The sequence below is a fragment of the Kogia breviceps genome, chromosome 7 (genome assembly GCF_026419965.1).
Source record: "Kogia breviceps isolate mKogBre1 chromosome 7, mKogBre1 haplotype 1, whole genome shotgun sequence".
NCBI lineage: Eukaryota > Metazoa > Chordata > Mammalia > Artiodactyla > Physeteridae > Kogia > Kogia breviceps.
Window position 1 is genome coordinate 9426939 of NC_081316.1, and position 23004 is coordinate 9449942.

The 23004-nt window shown below is 42.8% G+C and overlaps 1 protein-coding gene across 5 annotated transcripts; it reads left to right on the forward strand.

Annotated features, from left to right (window-relative positions):
• Nucleotides 1-1884: 1884 nt before the first annotated feature.
• On the forward strand, nucleotides 1885-22992 carry DDB2 (damage specific DNA binding protein 2). Of its 5 annotated transcripts, XM_059068468.2 has the most exons (10): nucleotides 1885-2292; nucleotides 3439-3572; nucleotides 3994-4185; nucleotides 18158-18303; nucleotides 19597-19696; nucleotides 19795-19972; nucleotides 20301-20443; nucleotides 21951-22115; nucleotides 22262-22307; nucleotides 22608-22992. In XM_059068468.2, exons 1-10 carry the CDS (start codon nucleotides 2166-2168, stop codon nucleotides 22655-22657), a joined length of 1281 nt encoding a protein of 426 aa, XP_058924451.1. In that variant the 5' UTR covers nucleotides 1885-2165; the 3' UTR covers nucleotides 22658-22992. The 5 variants fall into 5 exon arrangements, with proteins under 5 accessions (XP_058924451.1, XP_058924450.1, XP_058924449.1 ...); XM_059068467.2 differs by having other exon boundaries at nucleotides 1957-2292; nucleotides 21951-22307; nucleotides 22608-22693; XM_059068470.2 differs by lacking the exon at nucleotides 3994-4185 and having other exon boundaries at nucleotides 1995-2292.
• The last annotated feature ends 12 nt before the right edge of the window (nucleotides 22993-23004 follow it).

Consider the following 23004-nt stretch of genomic DNA (forward strand, 5'->3'; position numbering starts at 1 on the left):
TATCAGTAAGAATGAAGCAAAGCTAAAGCTGTGATTAACAAAGAATCTGCAGTCATTCACATTAGCCAAAATAACAGGGGGATGTTTGGTCATTTCTGTGGTTTGGACAATGTTCATACTTTTGCCTGTGTTCAAACATCAGTGATTATGTTTTTGTGCTGATCTATCATGGTCACAGAATGGCCTTGTCTGTGCTGATGTTTTGCAAAATTATTTCTACAGAACACTAAGGCCTAGCTGATAATACCAGGCCAGCAACCAGATGCCAGGAGCTGCTTTTCTCCTTCTCATAACCCACACCCATTCCTAACTTTCATCAATCTGTTTCTCCTCTTAGGATGCTATTCTCCATCCCCCAGCAAACTCCACAAAACCCCATCTTCCCCATGAGGCTTTCCTAAATACTACTTTCTCCATTAGATTATCTTTTCTGAATGCATCTAAAAGTCTTGGTTGGCATACCACAATTTAGTACTCAACTGTGTTCTAGCTTGAATTGTTTGACTTGTTTCACATGTATTTTTTTAAAATAAATTTATTTATTTGTTTTTTTTGGCTGTGTTGGGTCGTCCTTGCTGTGCGTGGGCTTTCTCTAGCTGCAGTGAGCAGGGCTACTCTTTGTTGCAGTGTGCAGGCTTCTCATTGTGGTGGCTTCTCTTGTTGTGGAGAACGGACTCTAGGTGCGCAGGCTTCAGTAGTTGTGGCACGTGGGCTCAGCAGTTGTGGCTTGTGGGCTCTTGAGTGCAGGCTCAGTAGTTGTGGCGCATGGGCTTAGTTGCTCCGCAGCATGTGGTATCCTCCTGGGCCAGGGCTCGAGCCCGTGTCCCTTGCATTGGCAGACAGATTCTTAACCACTGTACCACTAGGGAAGCCCTCACATGTACTTTTCTTCTCAGTAGATTGTAAACCTTATTTAGGGGCAGGGCCGTTTCTCATACTTCAGGATCCTCCAGAAATGAGCGCCCGCTGAGGTGAAACGAATGGCTGGTCTGAGTAAGGAGGAGAGGGCAGCTTGCTTCTCTATCACAGCTCTGAAAACACAGCTACAGGCCTGCATGGGAGAAGCCATTAGCTTGCCCTTTCCCCTGCTGGCTGCCATTTCTAACACCCTGAGCTGATACTTCCCATCAAGAAAGCTTTTTCCAATTTTTCCTTTGGAGCAATCATTTCTTTCCAAGAGTTATATATTTTTTTGGTACTCTCTTCTGTCCCTACCTGTCCGAAAGCTCCTTGAATGCAGGATCTACCATTAATGCATTTTTGTCTCCTGTCACTCTTCCAAAGCACCTGGCACCTGACTTAGACGGTGGAAGGAAAGGACCAGCAGTTCCCAACTAGCCCCATCTCCTGCCTGGCTCGACGCAGAAAGCGGGGTGCATCAGAACTTTCTCCTGTCGGGCCGGGTGGGACGCCTATGAGGCTCACTGCAATGGCCTTTGGCACAAGACCTCAGCCTGGCAGCCGCACGCTCTCCGGCCCATCATCACTGCCCCGGGTTGCTCCTTAGGAGGACACTTAAGCAAGTTTGGGGAAACTTTAATTAAAAGCTGCGAGTTTCAACCACTCTCCACAGAGACGCTGGGATACGGCAAAGCTGGAGAAGTATAAGCAATCGACATCGACCGCCAAGGCCAGCAGGCAGAATCAGCTCGGTTTCCACCGCCGGGATGCGGCTGGCTTTCCACAAAGCCTACTCACGCCAACTGTACGGATCAGCCAATCACACAACCCGAGAGCGCGTGGTCGCCAATTAGAAGGTGGAGAAGGCGGAGCCAAAGCCTTGATTAGCATCCGGTCTGGGGCGGGGGGCGGGGCCCAGAGGCCTGGCAGTGCCGCGTCTGAAGAGGCTTCAAGTTGCGCGGCCGAGCACGGACGGCCATGTTTATTTCTGGCAGGTCAGCTGACTTGGACTAGCTCAGGGCCAACACTTAGGCGGTATCCCTTTTCTCTGGGGAGCGGATGAGGCCCTCCCCTCACACACTTCCCATCTCTCCGCGCGCGCCCCCGCCTTCCCGGTGAGCCTGTTTGGCGGGAAGTTGGCTTAGTTGGCCTACCTGTGGCTCAGCGGGTTCTCTGGTCCCCGCCTTGTTTTTCCCCAGAAGCTTCTCAATCTTTCCTCGGTCATCTCGGCATAAGGCATAGTACCCCTTCGCACGGAGGACGCCATGGCTCCCAGGAAACGCCCAGAAACCCAGAAGACCCCCGAGGTGGTTGTGCGCCCCAAGAGCAAGAGGAACAGAAACCCCCGGGAGCTGGAGCCCGAGGCCAAGAAGCTCTGTTTGAAGGGCCCCGGTACTGCCTGCGCCTGCTGCTTTAATTAATTCCGCCATTTGGGGTTGTCACACAGGAGGCTGGAGTGGGGGATGGGTGCGCCTGGGTCCCTGAGGCTGTCCCAAATTATGAACGCCTCAGGCTGTGCATTTTGTCTGCAGGTCCTTTGACACCTTAGAGCTTGGGCTTAACCTCCCTCAGGTGACAGGAAGAGGCAGATGAGCTCCATTACAATAGACACAACGGACTTTTCAAATTCCTTGTTTGTACCAGAATTTTTACACACTGAGGACTGCTTAAGATAATCCTACCTTGCCTAGTGGTGTGTGTACTTAATTTCTCTAGTCACGGTTGCTAGCTGTATGTCCTTGGTTTAACTGCGGGAACCCTCCATTTCCCTCCTTCCTTCCTTCGAAAACTCATTCTTAGGGGTTTATTGGGGCTTGAACCTGGGGCTATAAGGAACGTAGGGAACTCAAAAGACAGGGGGTTGTTGATGAAGTGGTTTTTTGTTCATGAGAAGAAAGAATTGGTTGTCACGAGGCGGGATTCATAGAGATCAGGTCCTCAAATACATGTTGGTAATCCAGAGTTGCTTTATTCCTATTATAGGTGGATCTACCTTCCCAAAAGTAGCCTAGCGAATTTAGCGCCACACCAGACCCTATGGATCCTGCTGGTTTTAAGGAGAAGAGATTGGACTTAGGGCCAACCACTGGTCACCTCTACATTATTTTAATATAGGATTTAAAGAAACTGCTTTTCCCTAAAAGTCACTTCTATGCTGTCCTAAAATCTTTTTATTGTGCTTTATATATAACTTTTAAATGGTCACCCAACCCTATTACTAGTTTTCCAGCCCAAACTGGGAAGAGTTCTGCAGTTCTCATGTGTTTCTTTGGCTCAGTTCTCAGGAACCCTGAAAGATCATAGTTTCACTTCAGAAGTACTATTTTGGGGAATGTTTTTTGGAAGGGGCTGAATCCCTACTCACTATTTATTTGTTGTGCTGGGTGAGACTGAGCGGAACGTGGAAAAACCTTAGGAGATGATAAGAGAGAGTGTCTATGCCGAATGAAGCAACAAGGCTTTCTTTCTGGGATGTTTCAGCAGAAAAATCTTTGAGTGAGATTGGAGCGGAAAATATGTGTCTGTTCTGCTTGGCAGGTCCTAGCAGAAGATTTGACTCAGGCTGCCTTTGGGCGGGGTTGGCTAGCCTGCGGGTCCCGCCACCATGCAATATCATCGGGGCCCTCCACCAGCATAAGCTGGGCACAGCTGCCTGGCCATCACTACAGCAGGTGAGGCGTTTCCTGGCTGAAGAGCTCAAGGGTTTGCATGGTGCCTTTTTTTTTTTTTTTTTTTTTTTTTTTTTACTTCTGGATGGTCCAAAATTAGATGCTGGGTTGGTTCGGTGGGTCGTCAGAGTGGTCAGATCACCCCCACCTTGGTGACTGCTGGGCACTCAGCCATGTAGAAGTGCCTACTGGGCACTCAGCCATGTAGAAGTCCTATACTGTAGGGGGTCCCAGCAGGAATGCACCCTGCCTCCTTGCTTTCCATGATTAGATCACGTATATTGCAAATATTTTTATGCACAGAGTCAGGCAGTTATTTTTCCTTTAGTGGGAGGACCTGACCCCACTTATCTATGCGGGAGTAAGAGATTGGCAATTTACCCTTATGTTTTAATTCAACTTAATTTTTTCCTCTCTGTATCAGGGTCTCCAGCAGTCCTTTTTGAACTCTCTGGCTTCTTACCGGATATTCCAAAAGGCTGCCCCTTTTGACAGGAGGGCCACATCCCTGGCGTGGCACCCAACTCACCCCAGCACCCTGGCTGTGGGTTCCAAAGGGGGAGATATCTTGCTCTGGAACTTTGGCATAAAGGACAAACCCACTTTCATTAAAGGGGTGAGCAGTTCCCTGTGCCAGACGATAGCGCTGAAGAAGTGTCTGCTGAAGGGATGGAAAGTCGTGCGGTAACAAGGAGATAGTTGGGATCAAAAATAACTGGGTATTTTCAAACGAGTCAGTGGTGATGATACTCAACTCTTTATTGAACGCCTGCCGTTAAAATGTTAGAGAGTATGAAGTGAATCACCTAGAATCTAAGCCCTTGCTTACCTCCTTGACCTCATCTTGTACTACTGTCTTTCCTCATTTCCTGTGCTTTAGCCATACTCACTCTTTCTATTCCTGAAGCTGAGTCTTTGCACTTGCTGTTCCCTTTGACTGGAGTGCTCTTTCCCGTGGTGTTCTCATGGCTGGCTCCCTCTTACCATTCAGGTCTCGGCTCAATCTATTTCTTCAAAAAGGCCATTACTGACTGCTCTGCCTAATCACTAATGACTCCCTATCTCATTATCCTGCTTCACTTTTCCCCCACAGTGTTTATCACTATCTGAAATGTTTTACTTATTTGTATGTCTTTACCCACTGGAAGGTAAGCTCCATGATGGCAGGTACCTTGTTTTTCTGATTTACCACTGTATCCCCAGTACCTAAAATAATGTTTGGCCTAGATAGCTGCTTTGTATTTGTTGAATGAATGAGGGGCTTGGAGTATAACTGGATAGGTGGGATGTCTACCTACAAGATAACTAACAATACAGCAGTACAGATGCTAAATGCTATGGAACATGAGAGAAGGAAGAACCTCTTGTGAATTGGGGTCAATAGAGGTTTCATGGATGAGTGAGGAGTGAGGAAGAACAATATTTAGACAAATGGGGAGAAAAGGCAGAGTGTGTTTGGGGCACGGTTTGGCATAGAGCTTTTTAGGGATGGTCTTAATTGTGCTAGTGTTGGTCATCAGTCGCTGAGGGGTGAGGGTACTGGCCCCTCCACCAAAGACAAGACCCTTAGCTTTCCCAGCTGGGGACTGACATTGGAGGGCTATACTGTGAAAAGGGATGCTCTGGGTTTAGAGCAGGAGCCACAAATTCACATGCCTAAAGAAGCCAGACAGATAAAAGAATGATGTAGGATGGTGGTTAGTGGTAAATTGGAGATGGTTGACAGGTGAGAATCTAGGTCCTGAGGTGTCAGATCTGATTTTTTCAAATGAAGACTGAAGTGTTCTGACTTTTAAAAATTGTAATGAAACACATATAAAATTTACCATCTTAACCATTTTTAAGTGTACAGCTCAGTGGCTTTAGGTACATTTACATTCTTGTGTAACCAGTCTCCAGAACTTTTTCATCTTGCAAAACGGAAACTCTGTAGCCATGAAACACTAACTCCCCATTCCTCCTTCCCTGCAGACCCTGGCAACCACATTCTGCTTTCTGTCTGTATGATTTTGACTAAGTATCTCATACAAGTGGAATCAGACAGTATTTGTCCTTTGGTGACAGGCTTATTTCACTTAGCACAGTGTCCTCAAGTTTTATCCATGTTGCAGCATGTGTCAGAATTTTCTTCCCTTTTAAGGCTGAATAATATTCCACTGTATGTATGTACCACATTTTGTTTATCCATTCATCTGTTGATGGACATTTGGGTTGCTTCCACCTTTTGGCTTTTGTGAATGATGCTGCTGTGAACGCGGTTGTACAGGTCTCTCTTTGAGCCCCAGCTTTCATTTCTTTTGGTTATGTACCCAGAGTGGAATTGCTGGATCACACTGTGACTCTGTTTTTCATTTTTTGAGGAACCACCATACTGTTTTCCATAGAGGCTGTACCATTTTACATTCCCGCCAACAGTACTCAAGGGTTTCAATTTAAAATATCCTGGTTTTTAATGTTGGGAACTAAATGAAATTGAACATGCTCTGTGGCTAAACAAAACACATTTGTGAACTGGATTCTGCATTAGCTCACTGTTTTTCTACCTCAGGTTTAGAGGCCAAAGGTAAACCCAGGATGAGTTCTTTTAAGTGGAGGGTTTGGAGAGCAGCTCATCAGAAAAGGCCAGGTTAGGCAGGCTTGAAGATTAGGATTCAAGGTATGAGATCAGTGTTCAAGAAAATAAGTGGCTGAAGCCCAAAGAAAGGCAGCCAGGGGATTACTTGGTGGTCTGTCTACCCAGCTGGTGAGACAGGTGACCCCCAGGAGAGGTAGCTTTAAGTTGAAGTCAGAACCCAGAGCTCAGGCAGGAGATTGTTTTTTTTCCCTCGGCATCCAGGACATGGGAATAGAGAAATTTAAGAAACAGCCTAAGAGTGTCCTAGGGGAAGAGTTTCCCGGCTAAAAGGGGAATGATAACTGCTTTGAACTCGTGTCAGGCTGAAGCTGCTTTTGGTTTATATCACCCTTTATTATGATGTGCATTTAAGTGAAGTTTCCTTACACACCGTTGTGGAGATTGGTCTGGGCATTTGAACTCTGTGACTAGTAGGGAGCTAGGTTGTAGCAGGAGAAGGGTATGTAGTCTGGAGAACTGTCTGTTTTTACTCCCAGGAACTGACAGCAGAAAGTTAATTTGAGACCGGTGACTGAGGGAGCAGCACTGCTTCATTTTGTCATTTCTTTAGTCATCTGACCTTGGCTCTGATCTTAATCTTTCAGGCCCTTGGCAAAGGGACATGTATTACATTTTCAAAATGAAGATTATTTTATTCTCATTGTAAAAATGACCTGTGCTCATTGTAAGAAATTCAGACAATACAGAAAAAAGTATAAAGAATAAAGTAACTATTACCTGAAATCCCCATCTGGGGCATCTTTATGTGCATGTATATACTGTTACACACACCCGTTCTTCTACTTATATTTTTATGTAAATATTCTATCCTAGAATCTGTTGTATTGTACTTATTAGATCATATCCTAGTTTAGTCATCTTGTACCAAATGACGACCACTTAAAAATACCTTATTTCCTGGACTTCCCTGGTGTTCCAGTGGTTAAGACTCCACGCTTCCACTGCAGGAGGCATGGGTTCGATCCCTGGTTGGGAACTAAGATTCCCACATGCTACTGGAAATGGCCAAAAATAAATAAATAAAATTTAAAAATATATATCTTATTTCCTTTTTTTGGTAATGCCTTTGGTTTTGGTATCAGGGTAATGTAGACCTCATGTAAAGAGTTGGGAAGTATTCCCTCCACTTGAATTTTCTGGAATAATTTGTATAGAATTGGTACTATTCCTTTTTTAAATGTTTCATAGGATTCACTAGTGAAGCCATCTGAGCCTGGAGTTTTCTATATTGGAGGGTTTCTAACTATCTATTCAATTTCTTAATAGATACAGGGCAATTTAGGTTATCTATTTCTTCTTGAAGGAGATTGGTAGTTTCTTTCAAGTGATTTGTCCACTTTATCTAAATTTTTGAATTTAGAGGTGTAAAGTTGATCATAGTATTCCCTTATTATCCTTTTAATATCCATAGGATCTGTAGTAATGTCCTCCCTCATATTTCTTGATATTGGTAATTTGTGTCTTCTCTTTTTTTTCCCTGATCAATCTTGTTAGAGGATTATCAATTTTGTTGATATTTTCAAAGTACCAGCTTTTTTTTTTTAACATCTTTATTGGAGTATAATTGCTTTACAATGGTGTGTTAGTTTCCGCTTTATAACAAAGTAGTGAATCAGTTATACATATACATATGTTCCCATATCTCTTCCCTCTTGCGTCTCCCTCCCTCCCACCCTCCCTATCCCACCCCTCTAGGTGGTCACAAAGCACAGAGCTGATCTCCCTGTGCTATGCGGCTGCTTCCCACTAGCTATCCACCCTACGTTTGGTAGTGTATGTATGTCCATGCCACTCTCTCACTTCATCACAGCTTACCCTTCCCCCCGCCCACATCCTCAAGTCCATGCTCTAGGACCTCCAGTGGCGCAATCGGTTAGTGAGCGGTACTTATACAGAACCAACTTTTAGTATCATTGATTTTTTTTCTCTGTTGTTTTTCTGTTTTCTTTTTTGTTGATTTTTGTTGTATTATTTTCTTTCCTATGCTTACTTTGGGTATAATTTGCTTTTCTTTTTCTGGTTTCTTAAGATAGAAACTTGAATTGTTTATTTGAGACCTTTCTTTTCTAATATAACCATTTAATGCTATACATTTCCCTCTGTTTCTTTAACTGCATCTCACAGATTTTGTTGTGTTTTTGTTTCCATTCAGTTCAAATGATTTTCCAAATTCTTTATGATTTCTTCTTTGACCTATGGGTTATTCTGAAGTATTTTGTTTAATTTCCAAATATTTGGGCATTGTTGAGATATCTCCGTTATTGATTTCTAGTTCAATTCTGTTACGAACAAAAGACATCTTATGTGTTTTCAGTCATTTTACATTTTTTATTTGTATTTTGGCTGAGCATATGGACTATCTTAGTGAGTTTTCCATATGCATTTGAAAAAAATGTGTATTCTGCTGTTTTGGGGTGAATTTTTTTTTTTTTTTTCCTGTGGCTGCACTGTGCAGCATGTGGGATCTTAGTTCCCCAACCACGGATAGAACCCATGCCGCCTGCAGTGGAAGGATGGAGTCTTAATCACCGGACTGCCAGGGAAGTCCCTGTTTGGGGGTGAATTATTCTCTAAATGTCAGTCAGGTTAAGTTGGTTGATAGTGTTGTTTAAATGTTTTGTATCTTTTTTTTTTTTTAATGTCTGTATCCTTATTGATTTTATGTCTCATCAATTATTGAGAGGGGAATATTGGAATCTTCAACTATAAAATTGTGGTTCTGTCTATTTTCCTTTAGTGTTTGCTTCAAGCATTTGGAAACTCTGTTATTAGGTGCTTACACGTTTAAAATTATGTCATTTTGATGAATTGACAACTTTGTCATTGTGAGATGTCTCCCTTTACCCCTGGTAATATTTCTTGTTCTGAAATCTTTGTTTGATATTAATGTAGCCACTGCAGCTTTTTTATCATTAGTATTTGCATTGTATATCTTTTTTCATCCTTTTATTCTTAATGTATTTGTATATAAATGAGTTTCCTGTAGATAGCATGTTAAAAAAAAATCCAATCTGGGAATTCCCTGGTGGTCCAGTGTTTAGGACTCCTAAAACTAATACAGTGTTATATGTCAATATCTCAGTAATTTTTTAAAAAATTTCATTTAAAATAAAGTTAACCTGTGGGAAATTCCCTGGTGGTCCAGTGGTTAAGACTTGGTGCTTTCACTGCTAAAGGCCCAGGTTCAATCCGTGGTTGGGGAACTAAGATCCCACAAGCCACATGGTGGCACAGCCAAAAAAAAAAAATCCAATCTGACAATCTCTACCTTTTAATTTTAGCATTTGACCATTTACATTTAATATGATTATAAATATGATTGGGTTTAAGTCTGTTATCTTGTATTTCTATTTGTTCCATTGCTTTGCTCCATTTTTCCTTTTTTCTTGTCTTCTTTTTGGTTGAGTACTTATTATGATTCCATTTTATCTCCACTATTGGATTATTAGTTACACTTCTTTTCCTTTCTCTTTTCTCTCTTTTAGTAGTTGTTCTTGGGTTTATAATGTACATCTCTTTTTTTTGACCACACAGCTTGTGGGATCTTAGTTCCCTGACTAGGGATTGAACCTGGGCCCTTGGCAGTGAAAGTGAGGAGTCCTAACCACTGGACCACCAGGGAATTCCCCACAATGTACATCTTTAATGTAAGAGAGAACCTTCAAATAATGTTATACCACTTCACATGCATTGTAAGACTCTTACAACTATATATTTACTTCTGTTTTCTCCCTTCTGTCATTGTCCTACATTTTACTTCTACGTATGTTATAAACCCTACATTTTTTTTTGGCTTTACACAATTATCTTTTTGTTTTTGTTTTTCATTAAATCTGTATTGAGATATAGCTAATATATGATAAACTGCACATGTTTAAAGTGTATGATTTGATGAGTTTTGACATATGTATACAACCATGAAACCATCACCACAATTAAAATAATGAACATATCCATCACCCCCGAAGTTTCCTCACACACCTTGGTAATCCATCCCTTTCTTCCCTCTGTCCTGACACCTGAAAACCATTGATCCACTTTCTATCCCTATTGATAAATTTGCATTTTCAAGACTTTTATATAAATGGCACCATACAATATATACTCTTTTTTTTTTGGCTTCTTTCATGCAGTATAAATATTTGAGATTCATCTACATTTTTGCATGTATCAGTAGTTTTTTTTTCTTTCTGAGTAGTTTTCCAGTGTATCGATATACCACAGTTTATTTATCCGTTCACCTGTCAAGGGCATTTGGACTTCTTCTAGTTTTTGACTGTTGCAAATAAAGCTGCTGTGAACATTCTTTGTGTGGATATATGTTTTCATTTTTCTCGAGTAAATACCTAGTTGTGGAATAGCTGGATTGCAGGGCAGGTATCTTTTAAAGATATTTTTTATTTATTTTTATTTTTAAAAATATTTATTTATTTATTTGGCTGTACTGGGTTTTAGTTGTGGCACATGGGATCTTTGTTGCACTATGCGGGATCTTTAGTTGCAGCATGCGAACTCTTAGTTGCAGCATGTGATCTAGTTCCCTGACCAGGGATCGAACCCAGGCCACCTGCATTGGGAGCGTGGAGTCTTAGCCACTGGACCACCAGGGAAGTCCCTAAAGATATTTTTTAAATTTTTTAAATATTTACTTTCTTTATTATTATTTTTTTTTATTTTTTGGCTGCATCAGGACTTTATTGGGGCATGTGGGATCTTCGTTGAGGCACACGAGATCTTTCATTGTGGTGCGGGCTCTGTTGTGGCACGTTGGCTTCTCTCTAGTTGTGGCGCTCAGGCTCCAGAGCACGTGGGCTCTTTAGTTTTCAGCAGGCGGGCTGTCTCGTTGAGGCACACGAGCTTTGTAGTTGCAGCGCACGGGCTTAGTTGCCCCGTGGTATGTGGGATCTTAGTTCCCCAGCCGGGGATCGAACCTGTGTCCCCTGCATTGGAAGGTGGATGCTTTACCACTGGACCCAGGGAAGTCCCAAGATATTTTTTAAATGAGGAAAAAACTTTAATATTTACCCCCATGTTTGCCATCTCCAGGGCTTTTCATTCCTTTGTATGATCCAGACTTCCTTTTGGTAACATTTTCCATTTTCTTTCTGCTTGGAGAGATTCCTTTAACATTTCCTGTAATGTAGGTTGGTTGGTGATGCATTTTTTCCTTTTGTTTGTCTGAGAAAGTCTTTATTTTGCCCCGCCTCCTTTTTTTTTTTGAAGGTAGTTTTGCTGGGTATAGAATTCTAGGTTCATGGGACTTTTTTTTTCTTTTAGTACTTTAAAGATAATTTCTGATGCAAAGTCTGCTCTCATCCTTATGTTCCTCTTCATGTGATTTTTCTTTTTTTCTTTTGGCGGCTTTAAAAATGGTCCCTTTGTCATCTAAAGTAATATTCACAGGTTCCAGGGATCAGGGCATGGACACCTTGGGGGACCATTATTCAACCTACTCCAGTTAGCATGGGTCTAAGGCAGCCTATAGTTTAGATGTGAGTTGACCTCACCCTGAGGCAGTACCCTTCTGAGGACTCTACTCAGTGTTCTGTATATTAAGAATTTTTTCATTCTGGATGGTGAGAACACAGACTGTTAATGAGAATTTCTCCTTCTCTTCATTTCTGGTGGTTTTACCTCAGCCTTATGTAGTTTTCTTATACACATTTACCCAATAATATTTACTCCAAGGCCTGAGGGGACCCCTCTGAAAATCTCCAGAATGCTCTCTCTGTATATCTCCCCCTCCAGCATTTTTCCCCACAAATTCTTGCCCTGTTGGCTTTCCCAAATTGTCACTTCAGCTTAGTGAGACTATTAGGCTGTTTGGGTCCTCCCTCCCTGTGCTGCAGCCTGGATACTCTTTCCAAGCATTAAGCTGGGACAATTGCAGGGCTACCTCATTTCTTTCCCTCTTGTCTTGTGCTGCCTGTTGCCCAATGTCTGAAAACTCATTTCATGTATTTTTTCATTTTTTTTAGTTGTGTAAGGCAGGAGGATATATCTGGTTTCTGACACTCCATCATAGCTGGAAGTAGAAATTCATACTTAACTAATTTTAATAGTTTATCTGAGGATTTAAATTTTTTTCCTACAGTCTTGTCATCAACAAATAAATGACAGTTTGATTTCTTACTTTACCATTTTTTTCACTTCTTTTTTTGCCTTATTCCATTGGCTAAGACCTCTACTACTTTGTTGAATGTTGGCTATAACAGACATCCTTGTCTTATTCTTGATTATAGAAGGCTTTTATTTTTTTGTCATTAAATGAGGTTTCTGCTACTTTTTATTGTGATAAGATATACATAACATGAAAATTACCATTTTAACCATTTTAAAGCGTACAACTCAGTGGTACTAAGTACATTTACATTGTTGTGCAACCATCACCACTATCCATCTCCAGAACTTTTTCATCCCCCAATAAAACTCTGTACCCATTCAACAATGACTCTCTATTACCCCTCCCCTCAGCCCTACTAATCTGTTTTCTGTCTCTGAATTTGATTATTCTAGGTACTGCATATAAATGGAATCATACAATAAATATTTGTCCTTTGGGGTCTGACTCCTTTCACTTAGCATAATGTTTTCAGGGTTCATCCATGTTATAGCATGTATCAGCCCTTTATTCCTTTTTGTAGTTGAATAATATTGTATGAATATACCAAATTTTGTTTTGCCATTCATCTGTTTATGTACATTTGGATTGTTTCTGCCTTTTGCTGTTGATTCAGCCGCCATGAATGTTCATGTACAAGTTTTTGTTAGAACTGTTTTCAGTTCTTTTGTGTATATACCTAAGAGCTTGTTTGTTTTTAAAACTTGTTTTTAAATACCTTTTATCAGATTAAGTAAGTTCCTCTTTTATTCGTAGTTTGCCAGAAGCTCTTTATCGTGAATGATCATTGAATTTCACCAAATACTTTTTTGTCTCTTGAGGTCAGCAGTGATTTTCTTCCTCTATTCTATTAATGTGGTAAACTACACTGATTGTTTTTTGTTTGTTTTGGTTTATTAGTTATAGTCGATTTTTTCATTTAAATGTTTTTTTTCTCTTTTACCTTTACAGTTCTATTTCTAGCAAGTGACACTGCTTCTTTTAAAAACTGTGGGAAAAGCACATAACATAAAATGTATCATCTGAACCATTTTTAAGTGCACTAACACTATATTCACATTGTTTTGCAACAGGGTTCTAGGACTTTTTCATCTTGTAAAACTGAAACTGTGCCCACTGAGTAACAATTCACCATTTCCCCTTCCCTCCAGCCTTTGGCAACCACAGTTCTACTTTCTGCTTCTATGAGCTTGAACTACTTGAGATACCACTAAGTTTTGGTGGTTTTACGGTTTTACTGTGGCTATGTCAGAGCATTTCTTGTAGGAAGCACACATTAAAGTATTTGAGTGTGATGGGACATCATGTTGGCAATTTATTATCAAATGGTTCCAGAAAAACAGTTCTTTGTGCTATTCTTGCAACTCTTCTATGAGTTTGAGATAGTTTGAAAGTAAAGTTTAAAAAAAAAAGATTGTTTCTTCCTTAAATATTTAGTACATTCACCACTGAAGCCATTAGGATCTGGTATTTACTTTGCAAGAAAGTTTTTAGTTGTGACTCAATTTCTTTAATAGATACCAGAGTATTCAGATTTTTCTTTTTCATCTTCTTTCAGTTTGGCAAGTTTGTACTTTTCTAGGAATTTGACTATTAACTCTTTAAGTTTTCAAATTTATTTTGACAAAAGATTGTTTATGATGTCCTCTTATTATCTTTTAAAATGTCTTAAGATTTATATTGATAATCTTTTCCATTCATTAAATTGGTTATTTGTGCCTTCTTGTTTGTTTGGTCATTCTCACCAGGGATTTATCAATTTAAACATATTAGTCTTTTCGTGGAACCAACTTTTGGCTTTGTTGATTCTTTCGTTTACTTTCTTTGGTTTTAGCTTCTTGTTTGTTTTACAGCTTCTTGAGATGGATGTTTGAGTCATTGAGTTTTAGCTTTTTTAACTATCATTATGAATATGCTCCTATGAATATCTGCATGCAAGTTTTTACATCAACATATTCATTTCTGTTGAGTATATATCTCTTGGGTGTATATACCTCCTGGGTCATATGGTAACTTTGTGTTTTAATTTTTTGAGGAATTGCCTGTTTTCCAAAGCGACTGCTCCCTTTCACTTTCCCACCAGCAATGTCGGAGGGCTTCAATTCCTCCACATCCTCACCAACACTTAACTGACAAAAATTGTACGTATTTAAGGTGTACCACATGATGTTTTAATACATGTATGTACTGTGAAATGATTACACCATCAAGCTAATTAACATCCATCACCTTACATAGTTTTTTGTGTAAGTGCACGCATGCATGCTGAGAACACTTATCTACTCAGAAAATTTCAAGTATACAGTACAGTATATTAACTATAGTCTCCATGCAGACTCTAATGTAGACTCAGATCTAATGTATCTGAGTCTACGTTAGATCTCAGGGATAACTGAAACTTTGTACCCTTTGACAAACATCTCCCCATTCCCCTCCCCCCACCCCAGCCCCTGGCAACCACTATTCTACTCTGCCTTTGTGAGTTTGACGTTTTTAGATTGCACATGTAAGTGAGATCATGCAGTATTTGTTTTTCTCTGTCTGACGTCCTCCATGTTCATCCATGTTGTTGCACATGGCAGGATTTCCTTCTTTTTAAGGCTGAATAATATTCCATTATACACACACACATACCACATTTTCTTTATCCATTCATTCATCAGCAGACACTTAAGTTGTTTCTGTATCTTGGAAATTGTGAATAATGCTGCAGTGAACACAGGAGGACAGAACTCTTTGAGAAACTGATTTCATTTCCTTTTGATATATACCCAGAAATGGAATTACTGGATCATATGGTAGTTATATTTTAAATTTTTTGAGGAACCTCCATACTGTTTTCCATAATGCCTCTACCAATTTACATTCCCATCAACAGTATTCAAGAGTTCCCTTTTCTCCACATCTTGGCCAACACTTGTTATCGCTTGTCTTTTTGATAATAGTCATTCTAACAGGTGTGAGGTGGTATCTCACTGTAGTTTTGCATTTCCCTGATGATTAGTGATGTTGAGTACCTTTTCATATACCTGTTGGCCATTTGTATGTATTCTTTGGAAAAATGTGTATTCAAATCCTTTGCCCATTTTTAATCAGATTGTTTTCTTGCTATTGAGCCATCCGAGTTCCTTATATATCGTTAATATTAACCCCTGATCAGATATATAGTTTGCAGTATTTTCTCCCATTCCATAGGCTGTCTTACAACACTTGTAATTGTCTTTTTGATTATAGCCATCCTAGTGGGTGTGAAATAGTATTTCATTGTGGTTTTGATTTGCATTTCTCTAATGACTAATGATGTTGAGCATCTTTTCATGTGCCACTATTTGTATATCTTCTTTGGAGAAATGTCTGTTGAAATCCTTCGTCCATTTTTTTTTTCATTTTTTTTTGGCTGCACTCTGCAGCTTGCCAGATCTTAGTTCCCCAACCAGGGATTGAACCCTGGGCCACGGGAGTGAAAGCACCAAGTCCTAACCACTGGACCGCGAGGGAATTCCCTTTGTCCATTTTTAAATTAGGTCTATTTTTTAAATGTATACTAATTACAATTATTTTAAAGCCTGTGTCTAATACCACCAATACCTGGATCTCCTGTGACTGTCTTTCAACTATTGTTTTTTTCTCTTAGTTATTGGTTATTTGCTATTCTGGATAATTTTAGATTTGATGCCAAATATTGCATATAAAAACTTGTAGAGATATAATTTGAAGTTCTGAGTGCTGTTATTTTCCTTCAGGAAGAATTTTTTTCCTCCGGCAGGCAGGTCAGGTGGAATCAGGTCATCTTAATCTGATCAGCGATTGAAATGATTTGAATCTGGACTTCAGTCTTTGTGAGGGATGGTCTGTTTCCAGTTTGCTCTTATTTTTAGGGTTTCGGGGATCCTAACTAAAAGCTGGGTTTTTTTTCCAAGACCTCTCCTCCTTGACAGGTCTGAACTCCAGTTTTTGCCCCTCTTGAGACTGACAGAACCTCTGCTCAGTTTCTCAGCCACCGCTTTCTTATCTGCATACGCCTCAAGAGGAAAAGCAGCATCGAAATGTCAGGCGTACCTCTCTGCTTCTCTTCTCTCTAGGAGGCTGGACTTCAAGTCCTTGATGCCTTGATAGCTCTTCGTTGACTTCAGAAACTTTCCTTTGAAAACATGTATTTTATTTGTCTTTTCTAGTTTTTCTTGACAGAAGGTTGGCCTGACACCAGCTAACCCACCATCACTGGAATTGGAAGCCTCAAACATGTCTCTTTTTCATATTTTGTCCAGGTTTGGTTAGTCCTTCTCAGTGCAAGAGTTGGTCATAACCATTTAGCCCACCCTTGCTAGAACACTCATGCGTTTTACCTTAAACTGTTTACATGTGTTTATTACTAAAGCTTTGACATAGGGCCAGTCCTTTTCTTGGAGTAAGTGTTCACTGATGAGGGTTCACCTGGTCTTACGTAAACCATATCCATAATGCCTTTTTTATAGGGTCTAGTTTCCATTCCCCAAAAGTGGAGACATAATTTAAAATTAGTTGTGGAGCAGTCTGATTGCAGATTCTTTTTAAATTTTTATTACTGTTTCCCACCCTAATTGTTTGTAAATATCTCACCCATGCTTAATTCAACAACTATTATTTTTAGCAAATCATTTTTATCTAGTTTTTCCAAAGTGTTCATATGGATATCACAGAAATAACAGTAGTCTTTCTTTTTGCACATATTTCATCAGTTTAATTAAATTACATGCTTGATGAAATGTTTTAAATGTTTAATAAATCACATCATGTAAATTAAGTTACATGATTACAATACAAACTACAGCTGGCATATATAGGTTTAAGAACAAACACAACTAACCCTTCGTAAGCATAGAACTCAGCTAGCGGGAACAGATTATCTTATAGCAGCAAGGGTTTGGTGAACCATGGGCATCAGTTAGAATGTTTTAGAGGGGGAATGGAAAGTACTAGTTAGTATGCTGACTGAGTTAAGTGGATGTTGTGTAAGAGGCCTTGTAGAACTAAGGCTGGGATAGCAACAGCATACGGGAGAAGTGGAGGAGGAGCCTTGAGGATGTAAAGTTCTTAAAACAGTGCTTGATATATAATAAGCACTTAATAAGGTTATGCTACTGATGTTATCATGATAATTTTCATCATCATTGTCTGAGATGTCTGGAAAAAACAGGAAGGAGCTCAGATCTGACATCAGCCCTCCTAACCTGGCCACTGTTCCAAGCTGAAGCTCTTCTGAAAAGAGCACTTACATGATAAACAGATTATGGTTCATCCACACAATGGAATACTCAGCAATGAAATGGGATGAACTATAGATACAGACAGCAAGTTGGATGAAACTCAGGGGCATTACACTGAGTGAAATGAAAGAAGCCAGTCTCAAAAGGCTGCATACAGTATAATTCATTTATATGACAGTCTGTCAAAGGCAAAAACTAATGGAGAACGGATCAGTGGTTGCCAGGGGATAGGAGTCGGGGGGAGGATGGGGCTACAATGGGTGAGCACAAGGGATTTGGGGGGAAGGGACACAACTGTCCTGCGCCCTAATTTTGGTGGTGGTTATTCAAATCTATACGTGTGTTAAAATTCATAGAACTGTATGCCAAAAACAACAGATTTACTGTATGTTAATTAAAAAGTATAAAATTAAAACTGAAACCTTAAGAAACAGTACTGTGGAGAGCATCCTACTGTCTAGGCATCTAAGCTGGCCTGGCCCCAAGTGCGGTCTGGCTGGCTCTTGTGTCTGAGCAGAGTATGTGCACCCAGGCTTCGTCAAAGAGGACCGTTGTCACTCACTGGCTTTTTTCTTCCTTGTGTTAGATTGGAGCTGGAGGGAGCATCACTGGGCTGAAGTTTAACCCTCTCAATACCAACCAGTTTTTCACCTCCTCAATGGAGGGAACAACTAGGCTGCAAGACTTTAAAGGCAACACTCTCCGAGTTTTTGCCAGCTCAGGCACCTGCAAGTGAGTAGTTTAACTCAGAGGGGAAAGGGCTTCTAGGCTCTCGGTGTAGTTCTGGCGAGAGCGTCCAGGTCCCATTTCTTTTACCCAAACCTGGCACAGGGAAGAAAGGAAAGGTGTTGGCTCCTTTCCACGCTTCCCTCTCTTTCTCAGACGTCTTCTTTAGCTGCTCTTACTCTGGCCCAGGTGGGTTACTGCTTCAGGGAGCGGTTCTGGAGCTTCAGCTTTTCTCAGCATGGGAAGCTTCAGCTTTTCTGTCACTCATTCCTGTATTAGACTAGACCTTGATTCTCACTGGACAAGTCAACATGGCATTTGCCTAGAAAGCCACTTGAAGCCTGGAGCAGGAATGAAGAACTTAAGATTCCATTCCTTGCATTCACTGGGATGTAATGACCGGACCAGTTCCTTGATGGAAGCTTAAATGGATATAATCATGTCCGTAAAGCACTTTGGACTCCCCAAGAGCAAGTGGCTGGAGAAATTACAAAATGCTTGTCACTTTGACTTCTAGCCAGAGACATGACTCTGCTCCCTAAGTATTTGGGGGTGTGGGGGTCTAACTAGCACTGGGCTGCCCCACAGGGGTAAGAAATACAGGAGCAATAGGACAGGTGACAGAATGGACTTACTCTTCCACAAGAAGCCCTCCCCCTGAAAGATGTTTACAAGGGATGCAAAAGGCAGTGCAGCAAGGATTTGAGGGGGAGAAAAATGTGAATCTGAGCTCTCCTGGCTGGGTATCGGGATCCCCGAAGCGCCCTCCAACCCCACCTCTTCACATCATGTAGTCCGAGGGACGAAAGAGCAAGGTACAGCTTCTGAGTTGTGCGTGCCTTTACCCCTGAATGCTCAGAAGGGGGCAGAAGTTCCTTTCTAGCCAGCTGTGAGGAACAGAGCTGGGCAGTCCCTGTTTGGTGTGTCACATCTCCTTTGGCCCGAAGGGTGGAGAGTGAAGACAGAAAGCAATACCTGAGTCTTCCTCAGGACCCAGGGCCGAAGGGGGCAAGCCCGCCTGGGGACCTGCGTTATGGCTCTGGGTTTGGCTGCTTCAGGGGATCTGAGTAGCTGAGGGTCCTGGGCCCGGCAGTAACTGGACACGTTTCTGAGCCCCACCACCCCCATAACCTCTGTGGGGCTGGTAGACAAGTCTGAGTGCTCCTCACTGGGAGTCCACAACTTATTCATTCACTCCACAAATATTTACTGACTGTCTAATATACGTGAGCTGCAACAGTTAATAAATGGAACTTGCCTCTGTCCCCAAGAATCTTACAGCACAGTCTCTCCCCCCAGCTTCTGGTTTTGCAGCCTGGATGTGTCTGTCAAAAGCCGAGTGGTGGTCACAGGAGATAACGTGGGGAGCGTGATCCTGCTGAACATGGATGGCAGGGAGGTGCGTCCTCTGGAGCCCAGGTCCTCCCCTTCCCTCCCTGACCCCCAGCCTTGGTTCTGCGCCCCGCCCCCGCACCTGAACCGAGCTCTTCTCTGCAGCTTTGGAATCTGAGAATGCACAAAAAGAAAGTGACCCACGTGGCCCTGAACCCGTGCTGTGATTGGTTCCTGGCCACAGCCTCCGTAGATCAAACAGTGAAAATCTGGGACCTGCGCCAGGTTAGAGGGAAATCCAGCTTCCTCTACTCGCTGCTGCACAGGCATCCCGTCAACGCAGGTGCGATATACCAGACCTCGTCCTTCCCGCAGACCCTGCTCACCCGACCGCTTCAGGGGTTTTCCCTCAAAGTGTAGACGCCACTAGGCCAAGCCTTTGTACCCCTGATAGCATCGGCCAAGCTGAAGTCCTGAAGCCTTTCCGACTGTAGCTGCTCGTATCAGCTGCTGAGCATCTAGGATGTTTTTGTTCGCAGCCCAGATTCACCTCCCTTCCACCTGTCTCTAGAAAGGAGAGGGAGGGAGGGTGCCCCTGCAAGAGGCCTGTGAGGGCCAGGACGACAGGGGGCCCGTGGTTCCGTGAGCTCAGGGGCTTTTCACTTTGCCAGCTCATTTCAGTCCCGACGGTGCCCAGCTCCTGACCACTGACCAGAAGAGTGAGATCCGGGTTTACTCTGCCTCCCAGTGGGACTGCCCCCCAAGCCTTATCCCACACCCTCATCGCCACTTCCAGCACCTGACACCCATCAAGGTAAGTAACGGAGGGAAGGGAGCCGTGATCGTGGGATGGATCAGGTCCACCAGGGTGGGGAGAAGAGGGCAGATACAGAAGCCTTCAAGGCTAGACCTCTTCCTGCGCTGACACAAAGCCATCTCTTATTCTCTGGCTCTCTCTCCACCTTTTGTCCAGCTCTGTGATCCCATTTCGCTGAGTTTCCTTCATGTCTCTTTGATAAGCTTATTTCCCTGAGTTTTTTCCACGCAGCCCAGGTCTCACTGTGGGCACTTTCTGAGATCCTAACCCTCTGTTCTGCCCTTAGTGTCAGTTACGTGTGTGTGCGGCTGATCTGCGAGCTAACGTTAGCCCTCGTGAGCGTCTTCTCTAGCCTCAGTCCCTAAGGCTCACCGTCTTCAAGCCCTGTGATCCTTTCCTGCTCACGCCCCAAGCACTCTGAGCTCTGCCTGTCCTTGTGCTTTACTAGTATGTATTCTTTTCTAGAACCACAGCCCCTCTTCAGACCTCCAGATCTCAGGCCTGTACTTCTTTAGTCAGTATAGCACAGTTCAGGCAGGCGGACACCCCCGGGGTTAGAATCCTTGAGCAAATTACTCAAATTTTGGATCCCAGTTTCCTGGTCTATAAAAAGCGAATAATAGTGTCTGCCTGACGAGGTTGTTGTGAGGATAAATCCTTATACTTAAAGCACGTGGCAACATGCTTAGCGCCTAGTAAGTACTCAGTAAACAGTGACGACTTGGTAGTAGAGTGGCCCGCACGTACCTCAAAGCAAATCCAAGCTCTCGGTAGCATCAGGTGCCTTTAGCAGCTGGTGTTCCCCGCTGTTCCTTCCTTCCTCATCTCCCACTTGGTATCCAGCCAGCCCAACCAACAGCATCCCAGGTGGGACTTGTTTGTGACTTATTTCCAAGCCACTGCCGGTACCACTTCTTCCTTCCTGCTAACCATGTCTTTTCTCCTTCAGAACTTCCTTGAAAAGCTTTCTTCGGAAAATCCCATCAAGTTCTGTCATTCCAATAGCTGCCAGATTTGTTTTGAGCCGGGTGATCTGAGGAACACAGGTGTCCTCCCCTTTTTCAGTCACTAGCCATTTTCTACTCAACTCACTGATGCTGATGGAGGAGGGAGAGTAGCGGGATTACTTCAGAACTTATTAGGTCCTGTTTGGTTTTGCTTACCAGAGGCTTTGCGCTCTGTTGTAGGCTTACCTCTTTGGTTCATGTCTGGGTCGGGCTGATGTTAAAACATTTATCAGTTGGTATGATCTCAGGAAATGCAAAGGAGAGAGAAGGGCTGAAGGTGCCCTAAGGGTCAGGGAGGCCAGCTGGGGATTTTAAATTTGCAATGGGAGACGCACACGCACTTGAAAACCATTCTTGTTGTTTCACGTAGGTCTTATCTCCATTATTAAATTGTTGGCAATTGTATGCTCAATTGTTGTTAGTGGCAAAGTTACTTTTGATGTCCCTCTTGACAGTGTTCTGCGTTTACTCTTGTGACCTGCCTCTCCATCTCCTAGGCAACCTGGCATCCTCGGTACAACCTCATTGTCGTGGGCCGATACCCAGATCCTAATTTCAAAAGTTGTACCTCCCATGAATTAAGGACAATCGATGTGTTTGATGGAAGCTCAGGAAAGATGATGTATCAGCTGTATGACCCAGAATCTTCTGGTATCATGTCGGTGAGGCTTGGGCCCTCAAATAATAATGGGAGGAAGCAGGGATTCACCTTACCTTATTGGATCAAAGACGGCCAGAAATTACTCCTCATGTGCCCTTCTCCCAGTACCTTCGTTCCCTCCTCATGCTTATCCCCTTGTCTCTGCAGCTCAATGAGTTCAATCCCATGGGGGACACACTGGCCTCTGTGATGGGTGAGTGAATCTCAGGCTGGTGAAGCCCACGCTACTCCCCACGGTTCAGGGCAGGCTCAGCTCAGCGTAGTGCTGCTCCGTTCACCCAGGGTCACAGTCAGTAAAGATGACGACCAGGGCACAGCGGGCTCTTCGCCCTACGCCCTCCGTCCCTCTTGCTCTGCCTTGGTCACAGCAACGCCTGGCTGCTGCCCAGTTTCCTGGTATCTCCTTACCAAGTCCTAGGGTCCCCACACCAGCCCCGAGTTTTCAGAGGCTGATGATGGACCGTGCGAGTCAGACTGGTCTCACTCCTCCTAGGTTATCACATTCTCATTTGGAGCCAGGAGGAAGCTGGGAAGCGGAAATGAGAGACATTAATGAAGGTGGGGGCCAAGCAAGGGCTTGGAGCCCCATGAGAACGAGTTCTGCAAGAAGAGGCCGCTTTGTGTTAAAGGCCCAGAGGTATCCGAGTCCTTAGGGTTGGAGCAGGGGCACTGGGACTGCGACACTGGCATGTACTGTTCTGGACGTAGCTCCAGAAACTCCAGAGTTGGCGACCCAGCTGCCCCAAGGGTCCTTGCCGTATCTAGCCTGGAGCCAAGCTTCTCTTTTCTCCTCTCTGACGTGCGGTGGCAGAGGATCAGGTAGTGGTTTTCGATTTGTGTTCACCATTCACAAGCCCAATAAAACCATACCCAACTGAGCTTCTGAGTGG